The sequence below is a fragment of the Hipposideros armiger genome, unplaced genomic scaffold (genome assembly GCF_001890085.2).
Source record: "Hipposideros armiger isolate ML-2016 unplaced genomic scaffold, ASM189008v1 scaffold_304, whole genome shotgun sequence".
NCBI classification, from domain to species: domain Eukaryota; kingdom Metazoa; phylum Chordata; class Mammalia; order Chiroptera; family Hipposideridae; genus Hipposideros; species Hipposideros armiger.
Window position 1 is genome coordinate 835,493 of NW_017731654.1, and position 21,013 is coordinate 856,505.

Here is a 21,013-nt window from a genome sequence, read left to right on the forward strand (position 1 = left end):
ATGTGTACTGTCAGCAATTGGGCAGTTAGAAAGAATCCATCATCCAGAAACGTCCAGAGCTTGTTAATTGTAAAGGAGTTGTGTTCTATCGCAACGACGCAAGACCACACAGAAGTTTGATCATCCGTCAAAAATTACTAGAGCTTGGATGGGATGTGTTGCCACACCCACCATACTCGCCTGACCTTGCGCTGTCATACTTGCACTTGTCTTGCTCTCTTCAAAACTCCTTGCATGGTATAACGTTTAATTCAGATGAGGCTGTAAATTGCACCTTGTTCAGTTTTTCACAAATAAAGACAGGTCCTTCTATGAACGAGGAATTATGAAGCTCACTGAAAGATGGCAAAAGGTTATCGAACAAAATGGACAATATATCAATGATTGATCTTTGTTCTTTATATAAATGACCTTTGAAAACTATAGACAAAATACGTCATGACTTTTCTGACAACCCAATAGGTTTGTTTGAGCAAATTATTTCTCCTTTCTGTGGCTCATTTTATTCATTTATAAAATAGGAATGATATTGGTATCCAACTCACACACGATAACATGAGGATTAAATAAATTAATACATGGTAAGCACTTAGAGTAAAGCCTGGTACATAGTATATGCTCAGTAAATGTTAGCTTTTATTATCATTTATTTCCTTCGGGTGATAGGGGGTGGCAAATAATCCACTATGTTTATATCAAATATAACAATATTCTCAAGTGGTTTATATACATCACATTTCACTTTGTGGAAAAAAAGAAGATGTAAATTATTTCAAACAGACATGTACATACTTTAAAATACTGAGTTTATTTTAAAAATCAGCACAGTAAAACCTGCTACACAAATTACTTTAAGCTATCAATGACAGACACTCCTATCAAGTCAAGTGTATACATTTTAACTCCTTAAATTAAAGGCCTTTAATTTCCCTTGATGCCTTTTTAATTCTGAGGTTATATAAAATTAAGAAAACATTAACATTAAACGAAAAACAATTTTATACAAATAAGTGGGATCAAGCAGCTTAAATTATCACCTGAAATTCTTGTGCTTCAGAGAAAAATCCCCGATGACGACACTATACATGATATAAAAAAGATTCACATTATCCCATGGGGTATGTCTCACATCACTCATCCTTCACATTTCTTTCACCAAGCCTCAGGCAAAAACTCGAGGGAACCTTTTTCCAGGCAGTGGGCTTATGCACATTCCTTTTCTTTCTTTCTTTTTTTTTTTTTTTAGCTGAGCCATCCTGCTACCTGTTGGCAACTCAGCGGCTGCTCAGCTCGGGCTGGACCCGAACCGCTGTTGCTCAGAGCTCACACTCTTGAGCGAGCTCTTAACCAACTGAGCCACTCGGCCGGCCCTCCTTTTCTTTTTCTGAATTTAGAATTTCTGAAAACACGGAGGCTTTTCTCTTGGTAAAATACGACTTAGGAGATGTTCAAGGACCAAGCTCTCATGGTTCTTAAGTTTCTTCGTTTCTCTGGAGAGACCTAGAGGTCTTCATACCATCCAGATCTCCCACACCATCCTCCCACACTAGGGTCCTTTGCGGTGTGGAAATGGACAAACTTCTGACCTCATCAGAGATGGAAGTGAGCTCTGTACCTTCTATCAGGCACAAGAGAAGGCCTGGCCCACCCGAGGTCCTCAAGCTTTCTCTGAATTGAGAAAAAGTTTTGTATACCAGAATGCGTCAACCCATAGCAATAAAAGACTCTGAGGAACTCAAAATGTGAAAAACCACCTAGGAATTGAACGTTAGAGAAATGTGCGCTTATTATTGCGCACTGATAACTGCTGGGTTCCTCTTTTTAATGAGCTGCAGTCGAGCAGAGGTTTGGCAGCGTAACCAAACCCTGTGCGCCCCCTGAGTCCGGAACCCAGTGGGGGCCAGGTGTCCTGACAGGAAATTGCCCAGGACGCAAACACGAGCCAGGGGATGGGACCAGAGAGTAACTGCACTATTGTTGGCATTAATGCCACCCGTGGGTTCAACAGCAACTTGACTCCCTGTATGAAATATACCTATTACCTTTCAAAACATTCTGCTCACCAGACTGAGGCAGTGGAATGAACATATTTCAATAGGAAAATTATACATTCAGTAAATATTCTATTGTCATAATCAATTCGTTTCCTGGGTACTGATAAATATAACACAGTCCCCACCACGAATGACCAGGACCATTGCTATGACAATGAGGAGGCGCAGTGAGGATGTCCTCACTGGCATTTCCTTTCTTTCAGTGGTCAGCACCTTTTGGGCCTGGGTGAGCAGCTGAGGATAAAGGTTTCCCGTGGCCTGGAAACAGAGGGCGGAGCTGTGCCTTCTCCAGAGCGACACGAGGGCCCCGTCTTGCGGAGCCTCTATGCAGCCGCCTCTAAGAACTCCGAGGTGAACACTGCTTCTGCATAACCGTCACACATATCCTGAAGTTCAGCGGCCACGTCTCCCAGGGCTTCATCGACCAGCTCATCTGAACAGCTAGAAGACAAACAACACAGCTAAAGGTACGAACAGCTGAATACGGGAGCTATTGTTTTACTCAGCTGAGGAACCTACCAAGTCAATTTTAGGATTTACACGGAAATTTAAAAGGCCAAGAAACTTCTGAAAAACAAGGTGAGAGGCCTTGCTTGCCTAGATATTAGAACGGTGACACTTAGATCCCAAAGTCAGGCTAGAGGGAAGGGCTTTCACTATACATGGGATGGAAATCACCCTTGAGATGGTTGAAACCAGAGGTGACCAGAAACTAACTTGTTGTGACTCCTGCCTGGCAGCTGCCTCACTGGCCTGACAGAGGGATGGGTGCGTGCCTTCTTTATGGGACAGGAGGCAAGAGACTCTACTTTTGTGTTTTCTCTCTCTCTCCACACACACACACGTGTGTGCACATACACACACATGACCACACATATGCACACACACATGCACGCACATGCCCACACACATGTGTGTACACGCGTGCATGCACACACACACAGATGCACACGTGACAAGCTTTTTTCCAAACTGTTTGAGAATAAATTGCACATTTGATATCCCTCAAGTACCTCAGTGTACAATTTCTAAAAGCAAGAACAGTCTCTTAGATAACCATGATAATTATAAAAATCATAACATTAACATCGATACAATACTATTACTATTGAATTTGACCCACAGATCTTTTTCAAATCTTGCCAACTGTCCAAATAACGTCCTTTAGAAGAAAACGTTTCCTAGCCCAGGCTCCACTCCAGGACTTGGCATTGCATTTAGCTGTCATGTCTCTTCAATCTCCTTTAATCTGGAATCGCTCATCAGTTTTTGTCTTTCACAACCTTACTTTTTTTTAAAGAGTAAAGGTCTTTTTTTTTTTTTGTAGAATGTCCCTCAGTTTGGGTTTGTCTGATGTTTCCTCCTGGTCAGATTCAGGTTTTCAATTTTTGGAACAAATGCCACAAAAGGGATACAGTGTCTCCTCAGTGCTTCTGTCTCACTGCTGAAGGGTGTTAACTTTTATCACCTGGTTACAGCGATGTCGGCCAGGTTTCTCCCTTTGTACAGGTACTATCTTCCCTTTGTAATTAATAAATATATTGTGGAGAGATGCTGTGTGACTATGCAAATACCCTGTTTCTCATCAAACCTGCCTGAATCTATTACAGGGTTGCCAACACTGATTTTCCAATTCCATCATTCCTTCTCCATGTACTAGTTGGCATTTTACTGTAATAAAGAGCTTTCCCTTCTCCTTCATTTATATATTCACTCACTCACTCACTCACACAGGGTTAGCCTTATAGATTCTTATCTCATTCCGCAGTTTATAATCCATTACTATTATTACTTAGCTTGATATGCAAAATGTTCCCAGATTGGCCAGTAGAAGACCCTTCAAGCTGGGCCCTGGGTCCTCCTGACACGCCCTATCACTCTCGGAACATTCCCTCTCTGGAACAACATGATGTGTCAGGCTAATCTGACATCTTCCCAGCCCTAGTCTCGAATCAGCCACTTCTCCAAAAACCCCTGGTTACCTTTTCATGAAAAATAGTACTTAAAAACCAAGATCTGGGTACTAAGTGTTCTCACTGCCCCTAGGCCCTCTTGGCAGACAGACTCAAACAGACAGACCCACAGACACACACACCCCATGTCTATTTCTATATCAAAAACCCTAAGTTCATAATATAATACGTCCAGTCCCAATTCAACACAGAGGATTCATTCTAGCCTTCCCACAGAAACCTGGCTCTCGCTGTTCATAATATACTTATTTGATCAATCCTAAAATATAGAGGAAGTCGTCTTACAATTGTTAACCTATGCTCCCCTGTGAAAGAAACCTACTTAGCAGAATCTAGTTTGTGTTTACATTCTTTCTGTCTTTAGCCAGAGGGCACAGTCACCATATCATGTTCAAAAGCTACTTAGACTAGCTCTTATCAGTCCCTGCTCCCTTTAGCATGATTATGTTATTTACTGGAAATACGGTGATGTTTCTGTTTGCATTGCAATTCCCCCCATCCCTGTTGATTTGGAGGGATGTAGAAACATTAACAATGTTCCAAAAGTCAGAACTGCGCAAAAAAGGTAAATGCAGGTAAGTGCCACTCACCTCTTCTCCTATCCCTTCTACCCCATTCCCATCCCAGTTGTGTGGCTATTCTGCCCATCTTTTGTCCTTTAATTGGCATGTCCTTTAATCCAGTTGATATATCTGAGCTTCTACTAAGAAAACACTCAGTATTTTCTATTTGTCTGTCTGTTCTCTCTTCTTCCTTGCCTTCTTGTGGATTTTCTGAATTTTCATTACATTCTTTCTTTGCTATTAACCTGGATGTTATATACTCTTCTACTATTCTTTCAGTGGCCACCCTAGATTACAATAAGAATCCCTGATTTAAAGTCTAACGTTAACTGATATTCTTGCCAGACAATGCAAGAACCTCAGAACACTAACTCTATTTATCATCTTCCTGACTTACATGCTATTGTTTTTGTTGTTTTACACATACACCCTTAAGACACCCACTTATCGTTTTATACAGTCAATATTAATTTACCTACATATTGATCTTTTAAAAAATTCATGCCTTCCTATATTTTTGGCCTTTCATCTGTGACTGTTTTTGCTCTGCCTAAAAGACATCCGTTTAATATTTCCTATTGTGAAGGTCTACTGGTAATAAATTCTCTCAACTTTGTTTGGAACCCCTCTTACCTTCCTTCTTGAAATATTGGGTTGTCGGAAAAGTCATGATGTATTTTTTCTATGTTTTTCGTTGCAAAAATGCGTCATGACTTTTCCGACAATCCAATATATTTCAACTGGGTTTAGAATTCTGGATTAGGAGTTCTTTTCTTTCAGAACTTTAAAAGATATGCCAGGTCTTCCAGCTTCCATTGTTTCTGTTTCTCTTTCTTTCTTCCTCTAGCTGATTTTAAGGTTTTCTCTTTATCTTTGATTTTTCAACAATACTATGATATGCCTTTGTATGGATTAATTTTTATTTTTCTTGCTTTGGGCTACTAGAGCTTCTTGAGTTTATGGGAATGTCTTTCATTATTTTGGGAAAGTTATCAGCCATTCTTTCTTTGAATGTTGTTTCTGACCCTGTCTCTCTCCAGTCCCTCTGAGACTCCACCCACATACCTATTAAACCTGGACCCTTTACCCTCTCTTCTTTATTTTCATCTTTTTGGTGTCTCCATGCCTCACTCTGGATATTTTCTTCTGTCCTATGTCCCAAGTCTCAAGTTTTTTCTTTGATGTGTCTAATGTGCTATTAAGTCCATCCAATGAATCCCTCATTTCAGAAATTGTATTTTTAAGTTCTATCGTTCCTTTGGATTTAGTTTGGTTCCCAGTTCTCTGCCAAAATTCCAAATTGTATCTCTATGAACATTGCAGTCACAGTTATTCCAATGTGTGTCTGACAGGTCTAACAGCTGGAACTGCTGTGAGTCTGTTCTTCTTATTGTCATGTCTCTCTGTTGCCTGGTTATTTTTCACCATAACCAGCCACTGTATTTGAAAATTCTAGAAATAATTTAAGTTATATATACTTTCAGAGAAAATGTATGCTTGCTTCTGCCTGGTGCCTGGTGGGCAATGATCTAGAATCACCTCAAACTAATTTCAGGAACTGAGAGTGTCGTCCCTGAGAATGTCTACTGGCATCCAGGTCACCCTAACTTCCAGAGTGCCAGCCTCAGAGTCCCAGTCAACAGTGAGGCAAGTTCACCAGGGCAGCTCCCCCATCAGAGCAAGCCCTGAATTCCCACCTGTGCCCTCTGAGCCGTAAGGGCCATCCAAAACGCCATGATCTCCCTCCAGAAGTGAGGTTCCAGTGCCATCCGGTGGGCTAAGCTCCCCGGGTCTCGGTCTTCTCCAAGTTTCTGCCCCAGTTACTCTCTATCACCTAGTTAACTTCCTGATGCCTGCCAGCGTGCATGTTTTATTTTTAATCTAGCTTTTCTATAAAGAGTTATCCTCAGCAGGAGAAGTGGTCCCAATTACCATGTGCATCATTTAAGAAACAGAAGTGACTACCTTGTTTTTATATTTGCTTTGCTTTTTTTATGCCTATCACTGATTCTTCTATACCACGAAATCATACTATGAAATACCAAGGTATTCCCAATACATTCAAACATATTAAGTAATATATCTGCTTTCTCCTTATTATTACTAATCTTCCTTCCCCTGCCTTCCCCTCTGGGAACCATTCCTCCTAGAGTCCTCCATCCTCTTACTCCAATCTGGACTAGTTGCTTTCTCTGCTCACTGAAAAATTCTTCTCTTGCAAATAGCTTTTGCCATTTTTCTGAAAGTTCCCACGTTGGAGTCTAACTTTCCTAAATCCTGTCTTCCTCTTTCTCGACGTACACCTTGTATTGGCGGCATGCATCCTCCAATAGCTTACTGACAAACAGTGCACGGGAACTAGATTGTTGGCTACTTTGCATACCTAAAAATGTCTTTATTTTTACCCTTATATTAATTGATAATTTAACTGAACACAGAATTTGAGGTTAAATTTTGGAAGTGTGCTCTAATATCTTCTAGCAGTATTGCTACCGGAAACAATATGCCATTCTCGCTCTGATTATTTGAATATGCCAAGTTTTAACTCTCTGGAACCTTTTGTCATCTTTTCCTTACATTGGAGTGCTCAGATTTCCTTTTCATAATGATGTGCCTTGGTGTGTTCTGTTCTATTTATTTATTCACTCACACACAGTGGACAACTGATGAACTCTTTCAATTTAGAGACTAACAGTCTTATAGAAATTTTTCTTAAAGTATTTCTTTGATAATTTCCCATTCCTGCTTTTACCTTGGTCTCACATTCTGGAACTCCTATTATTCAGATGTGCATGCTATGGACTGAAAAATTTGTGTGTGTCCCCCCACCCCCCAAATTCATACCTTAAAGCCTAATCCCCTGTGTGATGGTATTTGGAGGTGGGATCTTTGCAAGGTAATTAGGTGGGAACTTTGCGGGACTGGTGCCCTTATAAAAGAGAGACAAGAGAGATGATCTCTCTTCTCAGCCATGTGATGATATGGTGAGAAAATGGCTTCCTGTCAACCAGGAAGCAGGCCCTCACCAGACACGCTGATCTTAGACTTCCCAGCCTCTAGACTTATAAGATATATATTACTGTTGTTGAAGCCACTTAATCTATGGTATTTGTTGTGACAGCCAGGGCTGATTATGACATTGGATCTCCTAGAATAGTCCTCCAATTTTTAAAATCTTTTCTTCTCTATTATCTATCTCCTTGTTTCTTTTTATTCTACTTCCTGAGAGATCTGACTTTTTTCTTTGAATCTTTCTAGGGAATTTATTTCAGCCATCATATTTTTTGTTTTGTTTTGTTTTTGTTTTTGTTTTTAGCTGAGCCATCCTGCTACCTGTTGGCAGCTCAGCGGCTGCTCAGCTCGGGGTTGGGACTCGAACCACTGTTGCTCAGAGCTCAAACTCTTGAGCGAGCTCTTAACCAACTGAGCCACTCGGCCAGCCCTTTCAGCCATCATATTTTTAATTTCTAAGAACTTCTGTTTTATTCTTTGAAAGTTTCTTTTTTATAGTATCCTGTTCTTGTTTCATGGTAAATAGCTTCATTTATTTCTCTGAGAATATTAATTCCAGTTTGTTTTAATGTTTTATTCTCCTTCCTGCATTGTCTTGGCTTCCTCAGGGTTCTTTTTATCTGTTGTAAGAGGCTATGTGTCTCTCATGGCTTTCATCAAATGCCTGGTCATCTTACCTATCTGCTATATTCAAGAATGAGAATTTCAACCAAGCGCCCCATTTTCTGCCTCACTTGCACCCATACCTTACAAGCATTTGGTGCTTCTCATCCTGAGCCTTACCAATGTTCCTCTGCATAAATCAACTTGATTCTTGGCTTCACCCTCATCAGGCACTTGGCTCTCTCTGGTCTGCTAAGTCATTTGCTATTTGTCTAACTGCTCTACGGCTTCCAACATTTTATTGCTATTTCTTGTTTGCTACCACTTATAGGTTCATGCCTTTTATTTAGTCTTTTAGTGACATATCACTACATAAGGATACAGGGAGTCAAGACAAATACATTATGCTCAATGTCTTTTTCAACCAGAAGTCTCCTGATTTGTTTTTCAAACCAGGAATCCTTAAAAATTTGCTTTCCGAAAGCATCACCTTAAGCCTTTCCTTTCACAATCACTCTTTTATTTACATCTAGTTTACATCATCTGCTTCCTTTGATCAATGGAACAGCGCTTTTTTTTAGGTGTAAGGAGAAATGGAGACATTAAAAGAAAAAAAAATTCATGTAAGTTCTCCCCACACAAGAGGCTATTAAATGAATTCAACTGTCTTAGAGTGATCTTTCAAGATCTGATCAATACAGCTCTCCTTTTGAAATACTCAAATCAGAAACAAAAACAAGAGAGATCAAAAACAAAGCTAGGAAATTCAGATGCACTGTCACGTGAGGACCAAGAGCTAGCAGAGGAGGAGAACATTTATAAAAATCCTGGCATATTTTAACAGCGCTGTCTTCCATACTTTAACCTATTGTTCCTGTAGGCTGAGAGCTTTTCCCTACATCAACAAAACAACGATGAACAAAATGTATCATTTATCAAGTGGTAAGAACACACAAGGAATAGTCTATCTTCCTTGACTAGTTTTTGGATTTCCCAAAATGCCAGTTAGCCTAAACAATCCAGACAGTTCTGGGAAAACAGGTGAGCATGCTACAGGACTCCGTGTCCACACATAGAAGCAAGTCAGGTTTACCTATTATCCTCGCCCACAAAACAAATGTGTATCTCAACCAAAATGAAAGGTCTCATATGCTTCAAAAGGCACTTTGTATAAAGAGAAGGCTCAGGACTTTAGGTTATACCTGAGGGGCTGAACATAAGCGATTATGTCCGATCTTACCCAAAATGCCAATAAAATGAATGGAAATAAACGAATACATAAATCTACAAGGTGAAAAAGACAAAAGTACATGAGAAATGTTCACTATTTTCAGGAGATACAAAGCACACAGAAGAATCATAACTGATTCAGCAGTATAGCGGGCGGGAGGTAAAATCCAAGAGTCTGTAGAGGAAGATGCCAAGGAAAAGCAAGCTGATTAGTCTCACAAAACATCAGAAAGACTCGGAAGTAAGAGTACTGAGAATCTTGGAAGTGGAGTGAGGTACGGGATAGAAAATGAGAGCACGGGTTGAAGATTTGCAGAATGAGCAACTAGATTGACAGGTCTCCACCCCTGCTCCTCGCAGCTAAGTGACAGTCCCTCCTTCGCCCCCACGAAAGAAGGAAGGTGTATATTCTTCGGAAGTAATAAACCCATAATTTTAAACCCAGTCAAATCATCAGTCAAGTATGAAGATAGAACAAAGACATGTTCAAACACGTAAGTCTCAAGAAATTTCCTCCCATACACAAAGCAGGATATGCTCCATCAAAATAAGAGCGTAAATCAAGAAAGAAGGAGATAAGGGCACCAGAAAATAGGGACTCTAACATGGGAATGAGGTCATCTAACACTCAGGGAGAAGAAGAAGGAAGTCCCAGGGCAAGAGTCACACGCAGATCTAGAAAGCAGCCGGGCCAGACAGGTAGGAGAAAGGGTCTCAGGGGAAAGACTGCGTGTGTGTGTGTGTGTGTGTGTGTGTGTGTGTGTGTGTGTGTTGTTGTTGGGGGTGGGGTGAGAAACAGGGGTTAACTGATAGTATTTACCTGATCAAGGACATTGAGAGGTGTTGGCTAGTGTGTGTAGTGTGTGAGGAAAGAATAAACATATAAAAGAATAAGCAAACAAAAAAGAAGCAATTATTAACTCCTGGACTATGTTTAAAACTTCTTCAAGAAAGGAATGGAATCATAGTATACTATGGCCTCAGTGATGAAAAATATTTGCATGTTCGTAATAAAGTGATACCCATGAGGAATTTAAATTTGGGCCCTATTTAAAAAGAATGAATTTACACATATTTTTCAACTAACTACAGAAAAAAAGGCTATCCATGCTTCAACAATTTGGTAGCAGTAGGAGTATGTTTTATGTCTCCACAAAACGACCTTTCTCAGGGGGGGCGACTCTCAGAAAGAGAAGTTAAAGAAGATGTGGCCAAGTCCCAAGGCCTGCTGCTTCTCTGTGCCTTTGTCCCAACCGTGAAGATTTCACCATCACAACTGCTTTTGGCCCATAATTCTTCGTGTTGCCTGATGGACACAGCCCTCCCTAAGAGCAACAGGAAGTCCTCCCTGGCTTGAATATTGGGTCCTCCTGAGAAGGCGAGGCTGCAGAACACTCCTTTGGGTGGCATCACCCAGGCTGTTTGACAGTCTCCTCTATCTGGAACAAAGGTAGTCAGCAGAGAAACCTGGCCACTAGCCCAAAAGCAACCACCGAAATGAACTCCAGGGCCCAAAAACCCAGCACAAGACCTTAGCCAGTCTCTTCGCTAGTCTTTCTGTCAGTTAACATTTGGCACTTGGTTCCTAACCAGAGGCACATAACATGCCACTGACCTTTCAGCAATCAGCCACGGATTGAAGGAGCCCACGGCCTCATGAGACACCATCCGGAGGTACTGCTCAAAACGGCCGCAGTAGTCACCAATGCTGGACCACATTCCGGCTGGGACAGAGAGGGCAAGGAGGCCCTGTCTCCTCTGAGGATTCTCTGAAAGGGGCGGTAGGGGAGCCTCTCTTTTCTCCGATTTCTCCTCCATGCCGACATTTTCATCCAGTGAACTGAGAGCAAATAAAAATGATGAAAGCATTCAAAATCACCTGTAATCATCAAGGGTAAACTGCTCATTCACGCTGATGGTTTGGTAACCAAAGGCTTACTTTCATTTTTCATTCTCACGCTGAATAAAACTCAACCTCTTATCACCACTCACTGTTTCCCGTTTTCCCTGGACTAACCCTCAACATGGTAAGAATTCCTGTCCCATAGACAAAAGAATTCTTACAGCAAATCTCGCGGTAATTATCAGCACAACCACGTGTGCCAATGTGATGCTTTCAACTGCAAAAACGAGGCTCCTTAAGATACAACATACTCTGTGCCCATCTTATAAACATGCTGTTTTACTGAGCCATCTTGGAGATTGGCAAGATCTTGCTCAACAGACTCTCTCTGACTTGTAGGAATTGAAGGAACACGAAATTCAACACCATCAAAGACCACCGACTACCTACCGTGCGATCAGAGCCTGCTACCACTTACTTGCCATCGCAGGGCCTTTCTAACACGATGGTCACGTTTGGGTCTTTGCAAGCTGCTGTCTTTGTGATCCTAATTGGACGAGGAGACAGGGGCCTTTCATTTACTGCTGGGGTTTTTTGATCTAGAAAAGGAGAGGCATAAAATGATTTCATATAAAGAAAAGTCAACGTATATACCAGAGCTGTCCTAGTGACCGATATCTGTGAGGAAGTTACATGCATACCTTTTAAGCATAATAGGTTTAGAGAGCAGTGGAAAAAAAATGCTCTTATTTTAAATGAAAAGGTGAATTTAAGTTACAAAGAAACAAATGAATGAGGAATCAGTTATGAGAAATAGCAAACTTTTGAAGCCCTTGCTAGCTCTGAGGAAGACTCCCTGAAGGGCTCTGTGCAAGCCCCTGGCTATGCGGGTTCCATTAGGATCCAGCCACGCACTGGATCTTTAAGCAGTTGGGTTTATTTTTTAACCTTTAAATGGTTTGATTAGGGAGAAAAAAACACAAACACTTACACCTGAACACTTAATTAGCTGACTTAATTTGTCTACAGGCATTGTTGGAAAATCTGCATGATGATAGTGAAAACATTAACTTATTAACTATACCTTGCAGGCCTGACAGCTCTTTTGAGTTTTGCATTATTTATCATTTTAAATGCATTTCAAGTGTAGGAAGAAGACTGGTCCTTCTCTTACATAAGGAGCACCTCGAAGTCAAATAACTTTCTTTGACTCATTTATATGCTTATGCTCTCTTAATGTCAGAAATAGGGCATAAGTCCGTTTTTATAAAAATATTACTGAGAGTACAATCAACTTACAATTGTTCACAGAAAGAGAGGCTATAGAGCTACAGATTAGACACTTCACAATTCAAAACACCACTTTAAATTTGGTTATGGGTTGCAATTGAACATACAGTCAGAACAACTAGAACCATAGGGTTGTTACTATGATTTCATGATTCTGGAATTAAAGTGTCCAAAAATTCATTTCAGTTCTTAGTGCTCCAAAGAGTTCCTTTTCAATATACACCTAGACTTTATGCAGAGTCACAGACAGTCTTAGTAATTCAAACTGCCCTTGAAGAAAAAAGACCCCGAGTTCTAGGTAGGACTGTCTTTTGCATGATGCAACCTAACTTTGCGGCCAATGGCCAAACCATCAGTGGAACAAACTGCTTTCAACACTTCCCTTTCTTCTTGCTTCCATACAAAAGACGCTACAATGCCCACAGATGCACTGAGCCATGATTAGAAGGGTCCTCCTTCTAATCCACGTGCTAGGCACAGTGGGGGACACAACTGAATATGACAAACTCTCTGGCCTCAAAGAATCTGTGGCCTGGCTGGGAGAGATAAGACCCCTCTACAAATATAATAGCTCTACAGGGGGTGACCGGTTAGCTCCGTTGGTTAGAGCGTGGTGCTGATAACATCAAAGTTGCCAGTCGGATCCCCGCATGCGCCACTGTGAGCTGTGCGCTCCTTAAAAGAGTCAACTGTGCCACTGTAGCATGAAAGCAATGTGTAACCAATGACCATGGCTGTTCTCCAATAAAATTTTAAAATATATATAATAGCTCTACACATGGTAGGACAGGCCAGAAGTCTATGGGAGCTCACAGGCAAAAAGGGAGTCCACAGCCAAGTTCCAGGGTAGGAACACCAAGAAAAGCACTGCAAGCACAGCACAAGTGGGATCATGTGAGTCAGGCCTTGAAGAGTGGTTTGCCTGTTATATGAGGATGATCATGGGAGCTGCAGCGGCGTTGGTGGGAAGACATGAGCATAGAATAGAGTGCTTGAAACTTACAGAAAACATAAAAAAAAATATTAGTATTGTGTTTAGATGGTTCATCCTTCTGTCAAAATTTGACATGGAGAATACTTTTTCTAACACAATACCCCAAACTCATATTAAATAACAAAATTAGGGCCGGCTGTGTGGATCAGTTAAGAGCATGAGCTCTGAGCAACAGGGTCACCGGTTTGCTTCCCACATGGGCCAGTGAGCTGCACCCAAGCTGAGCTGCCAATGAGCTGCCAACAGGTGGCAGGATGGCTCAGCTGGTGAGAGCACATGCTCCTAACAACAAGGTTGCCGGTTCAACTCCCACATGGGATGGTGGGCTACGCCCCCCCCCCGCCCCCCCGCAACTAAGATTGAACACAGCACTTGACCTGAGTGGCCGCGAGCTGCCAACGGGTGGCCAGATGGCAACTGGACTTGAAGCTGAGCTAGCTGTGCCCTCTACAAACTAAGATTGAAGGACAACAACTTGGCTGTTCCCCTTCCCCAATTCCCCAACACTGTTCCCCTCCCCCAATTCCCCAATAAAATCTTTGGGGGGAAAAAAATATATGCAACATAGGCTGCTGTTACAAACCTTCTATACCCATAATTTCCTTTACATCCCTCAGTGCTCATCATGCTTGAATTCCCTTAGAGGTAATGTTTAACCACATTTTATTCTCCTCCTTTCATTGAGGAAGGTAGTTACTTAAGCATGACTCAAACAGAATTTGAATAACACTTCCCAGCGAAAATTGTGATAGTAGCCTAGCAACTGCAGCCAAAATGCACATATATAAATTTTTTAAAGTGGAAGAGAAAAGTGAAGTCTTTTCAACAAATGGTATGAGAACAAATGGTTATCTATTAGGGGACAAAACGAGCACTGAGAAGGAATGAACTACTGATATACAGGGTGGCAGGCTGCCTAATGCCCCCCAAGGTGTCCACCTGCTAATCCCTGGAAACTGCGAATGTTCCCCTCCCTGGCAAGAGGGACTTTACATTAAGGATCTTGAGATGGGAGAGTATCCTGGACTATTGGGGTGAGCCCTAAATGTGACCAAAGTGTCCTTAAAACAGGCACTCATGGGAAGATGTGATTACAGAAGAGAAGGCAATGTGACAACAGCAGTGGAGCCTGGAGTCTTATGGCCACAAGTCAAGGGCAGCAGGCAGCCTTAGAAGCTGCCAACACCCCGAGTTTAGCCCTTTAAGACTCACTTTAGACTTTGGACCTCCAGAGCTGTAAGAGAATAAATCTGTGGGGCTTTTTCTGTTGTTGTTGTTTTTTGTTTTGAGCACTCATATTCAGAGAAAATTTGATAAAGGGAGGCATCTTGTCCAAATGAGTAGAAGAGAGAGGATTGTATTTTATTTTATTTATTTATCTTTTTAAAGGAGTTTCTGTTTGTTTTTTAAAGGAGGGCACAGCTCACAGTGGCCCTATGCGGGGATCAAACTGGCAACCTTTTGGTGTCATCAGCACCACGCTCTAAACAACTGAGCTAACCGGCCACCCCCAAATCTGTGTTTTAAACCACTAAATTTGTGTTATAAACGTAAATCTGTTACAGTGGTAATAGGAAATAAGTAACATAGATAGATCTATAAAACATCATGCTGCATGAAACAAGCCTTAGACAAAAGAGGACATGCATGTCTAACTCCATTTATATGAAATTCTACAACAGGCAAAACCAATCTATAGTGAAAAAAAGCACAGTGGTTGGCTGGGTGGTAGAGAACTAACTGGGAAGGAGCATAGGGAACTTTCTAAGGTGAAGATACAGTCTGTTTTGAAAGGAGTTTAGGTAACAAAGGTGTATCTGTTTATCAAAACCCATCAAATAACACAGTTAAGATCTGTGCACTTTATTATATGTAAATTTTATTTTTTTTAAAAAAGAGCCATAAATAAATATTAAACGCTAGCTGTTGATACAAATGTTGAAATGTTTAGGATGACATGTACTGATGTCTGTAACGAACCTTAAAAGGCATCCAAAAATAAGAAACATTGATGGATGGATAGAGGATAAATAGACATAAGATAAAGCAAATACAGCAACATTTTAATTGTAGAATCTAGAAGGTGAGCATATGGGTGTCTACTGTGGAATTTTTTTCAACTTTTCTGTACGTTTGAAATTTTTCAGAATATAATGTTGGGAAAAAAGTGGAAGGAACACTCACCATTTTTTTCTTCCTGCATCCCAAGATGAGGATTAGTATAAACTGTATTATATCTGTGGCGAACTTCCTCCTGGAATTTCTTAAAACAAAACAAAAAACAAGTTTAATTTATGAGAAAAAATTAGTTTCATTACAAACCAGAGCTAGTAAGAATGTAACAGTTCAGCAGATACGTTTGATACAGACACCCTGCCAGAAATGGGCATCTGCCAGGCTAGGAAGTGATCAGTTTATGAAGTGAGGTCTAAACTAAAATGAAGCTATTAATCTAGTTAATCTAATTGAGACCACCGCTGCCCACAAGAACTTGCTATGATGATGGAAATGTTCTATATTTGCCATGTCCAATATAGCAGCCACAAACTATTGACTACTTGAAATGTGAGTAGTGTGTTTAATCTTAATTCACATTTAAATGGCCACATGTGGCTAGAGACTACCATTTCGGACACTTCAGGTCTAGGTAGTTACCCCCAAGACGGGGAAATCAGTTCCACGACTAGGATAAATCTTTAAATTTTTAAAAAGCAACAAAAAATTGTTTTCTCTATAGTGTTTTTATTTAGCAGCAAAGCCAAAGTGAGATTTAATCACAGTGCAGTTGAAAAGAAAATGCTGAACTGGGAGTTAGGAGACCTGGATTCTCATCCCACCTGTGGCAGGAATTATTTTGTGACCTTGGCCTCATCACTCCATTATTGTGTCTCAATTTCCTGTTCTGAACAATCCCAGGGTTGAGCTGGGTAATTTCTGAGGTCAAAAATTCTGAGAAAAAGCATCCTAATGTGGTCCCATGGGAATGAAAAGGTAAGCTTATCTGTGATTTGTCAGGATCACATGCTCGTGGGGCAGAAGAGGCAACGGAACAGCGCTGACACACGGAGGGATGAAGGAGTCGATGGGCCTGGTGTTTTTCGAATCATGTATCAGTGATACTGGGGAATATTAACAATGATCACTCCCTGAGTTGTCAGGCAGTGTCACTTCATGCTTCATTTTATCTTTACTTCATGCCTCATTTTATCTTTAAAAACACCCTACTTATTAGAGAGGGTAAGTAACTTCACCAAGGTCCTGCGCTCAGTTGGCAGTTAAGGCAGGATTTGAAGCCACGACCGTATGATTCTGAAGCACTAGAGCTACGTAAGCTACATAAGCTGCACTGGGCAGAGGCCAGTCCCCCGGCCAGCCGGAGCCAGCAGCACCAGGCCTTACCTCCATTTCCTCTATTCGCATCAACATGGCCTTCAGACGGGAGCTGTCCTTGCTGTCCCCCAAAGAGGCGAAGGCGTCAGGCTCCAAGATCTTGGAATGAGTCATGGCCCAGGACTCACGAGAGGAATTTTCTAAAGAATTATCTAGCGGACGAACGTTGTTGGATTCACAATCAACAGCAGTAGTCTACAAAACAAGGGAGGGGAATGGAAGGACAACACAAAGATAACACAGGAACTTCGAGATTAATGGTTCATCTGGCAGAGTTTCTACATTAAATCAAACCTCTCTTAGGTCAGTAAATATCAAACGCAATCACATCAGTACAGTTTTTTACCATAGTCATTTAAATGGTAGCATTAATAACCAAATAATACCATTATTGTCCTTGTAAATTATTGTTATTACCTGTTTTGCCAGTTGGTAAAGCAAATATGTTCCTTGTGCTAAACTCAGAAAGATGCCCAATATTTTGCATGTCTCAGACTCCAGGGGATGTATCTATTCTTGTTTGGTTCAGTGCTTTTGGAAAGACATCTTGTTTTGAGACTTTCTACCTACATATAACCTGGCAGAGCTTGGCCAGCCTTTCTTGATTTTGTATTCTTGACATTCACAAAACACTTTATACCTTACAAAGCATTTTCACATGCATTGTATTTCTTTTGATTCTAATATACGTATGTCTAGATATTATAATTCTAATATATGTCTAGAATCTGCTCTGAAAGAGGCTTTTGCAAACAGTATCTGCTAACGAAATGATAGCAGGCTTTGGAATGACACATTTCTGGGACGAAATCCTGGTTCTGTCCACTGATATGCCTGCAACTGTAGGCAAGTTCACGTAACCTCCCTCGGCCTCAATCCTCTCATTTGTAATATGGAAATAATTATCAGATATTTCAGAGCTGTAAGGATTACATGAGCACTTGCATATTGGGACACTTATGCACAGTGGCTGGCAAAAAGTAAGACACTCAATGAATGGTTACTGCCATAACCAATTTTAAAAACCTTTTAATAGTTCACAGAAGAAAATGTATGAATGACCAATAAAGATATGAAGACATGTCCAACCTTAATCAAAGTTAAAGAAATAAAAATTAGTTGAATAACCAATACAATAGAATTACAAAAAATCTAGAGACAAGTAAACCAATAATATAGGTCTAGTTAATTAAGATGTGTGTATCTATACGTGTAATAGTTTTCATCTATAAAGAATGGAATATTAAGGGTACTATATGCCATTAAAAGAGATAAGGAAGGTCTCAATATGCTGATATGGAAAGATCACCAAAATGTAAAGAAAAAAGCTGGGTACAGAACAACATATGGTATCTTTGTGGGGAGGTTTAATTTTTAATATTATACTTTTTCAGAACTGTTTACATTTTTAGCCATGTGCATATATAACTTAAAAAAAACATTTTGGAAAAATATATTTCATTTGTAAGTTCAGTTAATGACAGCAGCAGCAGCAACAGACAAATATTTTATAATGGTACCCTTCTAAGAGCTTTGTCCTGATATCAGAAATTGTCTTATCTATAAGTAAATCTACTGAGAGTTGTATTTTACTTGCAAAGTGCAGCAAGTGTCTTCTCCATTTTAGAAATGAGAATTCCGAGAATTTGCACTCAAGGTCACACAGCTCTTTTTTTAAGTTAACACAGCAAAAAATCGTTCTTTTTCCTTCATCATGCCAACTTTGATAAAGTTTTCGGTTTGTTTGTTTTTATTCCTTTATTTGTAAACATTAACTCTTGATGGTGCTGCCTGGGGAACTCTTCCCAACAATCCTGATGTTTAACAGCATCCCAGAATACTAAATACTGGATAGAGATACTTTTTCAATAAACTGTATTAAAGACTATTTAATGCCTACAGTACAATTCTTATATAGAAGGCTGATCATTCTTAATAATATTCAAACACGTCTACTTCACTGACAACATAATCATTTCATTTTTCTTTCATAGAAAATGCCATATTGGAGTCGCCTCCCTAGTTAGTTGTGGGTCTCATTACTTTGCTAGGAAACAAGTATTATTCGATGGCTGTGCAGTACAAAACATCAACCCACAGCACACCTGATGTGTAAGAGCGGAACGCAATCTTAGAAGCCTCATGTGACATGAGATTCTGTCCCAAAATATTGGTACCGTAAACTTATAATACAAAGGTGATGCAAAAATGCTGCAGCTAAACCATTGCTTAATCATTAGAATAGGGCTGCACCTTCTCACAAAAGCTACTTTCTTCCTGTTCCTAAGGTCGTTGGGCTGGTGGAGCTTCATCCCAACTCCCTTCTAACTCGGAAACCTTCACACTTGCTCTGAGCACATGAAGCATTAACTTCTTTCCAACCTCCACAAAGACGCGGTGGGTGCAACTGGCCCCTGCCACTCACAGCCCCAGGCAGGGCGGGAACATTCCTGCACAGATGAACCACAGTCCTCCCGAGGAAGAGCGCAAGGGTGGACAACCACGGAACGGGTTGGGTTTTTTCCCCCCACTCAAATGCTATCGTTTTTTTCCTGCTCTACCTTTGCTCTCTCTTAGGTCAGACACAGGTCATTATTGGGCTCTGAAAACCTGCTTGCTTAACAACAAATAGGAGGCCCCTACGTATAAAGGAAATTAGGCCGGTAATGAGCAAAACTAGGCTAAATAAAAGGAAATGAGGACAGCCATTCTTCTGCTGCAGGCCATCAACATTCAGGGTCACGCAGGGCACCCACATTCTGTCATCAGGAGGAGAGGGAAAGAGCCGCTGACAAAAACCTGCGGCTCGAGAGATTTCTGTGAGCTGTTTGCAAGGCTGATCTAAGTCATAATGCTAAATATACACTGTAAGAACTGACATACCAAATGTAAAAAATAACTTCCACCCTTCTGGAGTAGGATAATCTCGTGTTTGCACAGCAATCTGCACATGATTTTCCTGACACCCGAAGGCATTACCCCGTAATAACACCAGTGTCAGTCTGTAATACCCACACCACACAACACACACCTCCTCTGTAGGCTGGGCTGTCGCTGTGCTCACTGACGGCTGACCCTCCAAATGAGTATCTGCTTCCAGAGAAGAATTGACTCTCTATCAAAACAGACAAGCATGTTCATGAATTATAACAATGTACAACCCATACGGTACAAATGAATTCTTTTACCAGAATAACTTCTGTGTTCATCAGCTTTAGCTACATGAGGCTTTTTGCAGCAATTCAAAGCACTTTGTCACCATGAATTTAAATGCTACATGTTGATCTTGGCTTTCTGCCCCCTTTCTTCCCTCAACTTTATAAACATTGTCTGAGTAGCTGCGTTGTTTTGATGCAATTACTCTACCTCTCTGTTCCACAGTTTCCTCATTGATAAAATGAGGAGGTTGGAATGATTTGGTCTCTGAGTGCCTTCCTAGTTCTATATTCCTGAGATTTCCATGAACACTAATCATAATTTAACTTTTTTTTGGGGGGGGGGGGTGTAACTGTGTGTTTTTTCCAGGACCCATCAGCTCCAAGTCAAGTTGTTGTCTTTCAGTCTTTGTTGTGGAGGGTGCAGCCCAGCTCCAAGTCCAATTGCCACTTTCAATCTAGTTGCAGGGGGCACAGCCCACCATCCCATGTGGGAGTCGAACTGGCAACCCTGTTGTTAAGAGCATGCACTTTAACCAATTGAGCTATCTGGCCGCCCACTGGCAGCTCAGCTCATTGCTGTTTTCAATCTAGTTGTGGAGGGCGCAGCTCACTGGCCCATGTGGGAATCGAACTGGCAGCCTTGTTGTTCAGAGCACACGCTCTAACCAACTGAGCCACCTGGTCACCCCTAACATTTCTTAAACTAGAGATACTGAAATTCAGTGGCCTATCCAGGGACCCAGAATTCGTTCCATTCGTTCCATTTAAGATGATAATATTCTTCTGTGGCCTCCTCTATTCATTCTATTTACAGGGTGGACCTACAGGGTCTGGCCATAGCATTCAGCTTACTGCTTATAGGGAGATGACACAACCTGTTGGTGATGCTGTGTGCAACTGCAT

At 41.0% G+C, this 21,013-nt stretch overlaps 1 protein-coding gene across 10 annotated transcripts in view; it reads right to left on the reverse strand.

Annotated features, from left to right (window-relative positions):
• Window positions 1-1,315: 1,315 nt before the first annotated feature.
• Window positions 1,316-21,013, reverse strand: part of KIAA0753 (KIAA0753 ortholog) — a 68,810-nt gene continuing 49,112 nt past the window's right edge. For all 10 annotated transcript variants that reach the window (XM_019659844.1, XM_019659842.1, XM_019659846.1 and 7 more), the window contains 6 exons: window positions 19,984-20,067; window positions 16,962-17,147; window positions 15,747-15,825; window positions 11,757-11,877; window positions 11,051-11,275; window positions 1,316-2,495 (listed from right to left, as the gene is read on the reverse strand). In XM_019659844.1, coding sequence (XP_019515389.1) covers window positions 2,378-2,495; window positions 11,051-11,275; window positions 11,757-11,877; window positions 15,747-15,825; window positions 16,962-17,147; window positions 19,984-20,067 — 813 coding nt within the window. In that variant the 3' untranslated portion in view covers window positions 1,316-2,377. The remainder of the gene's footprint in view (window positions 2,496-11,050; window positions 11,276-11,756; window positions 11,878-15,746; window positions 15,826-16,961; window positions 17,148-19,983; window positions 20,068-21,013) is intronic.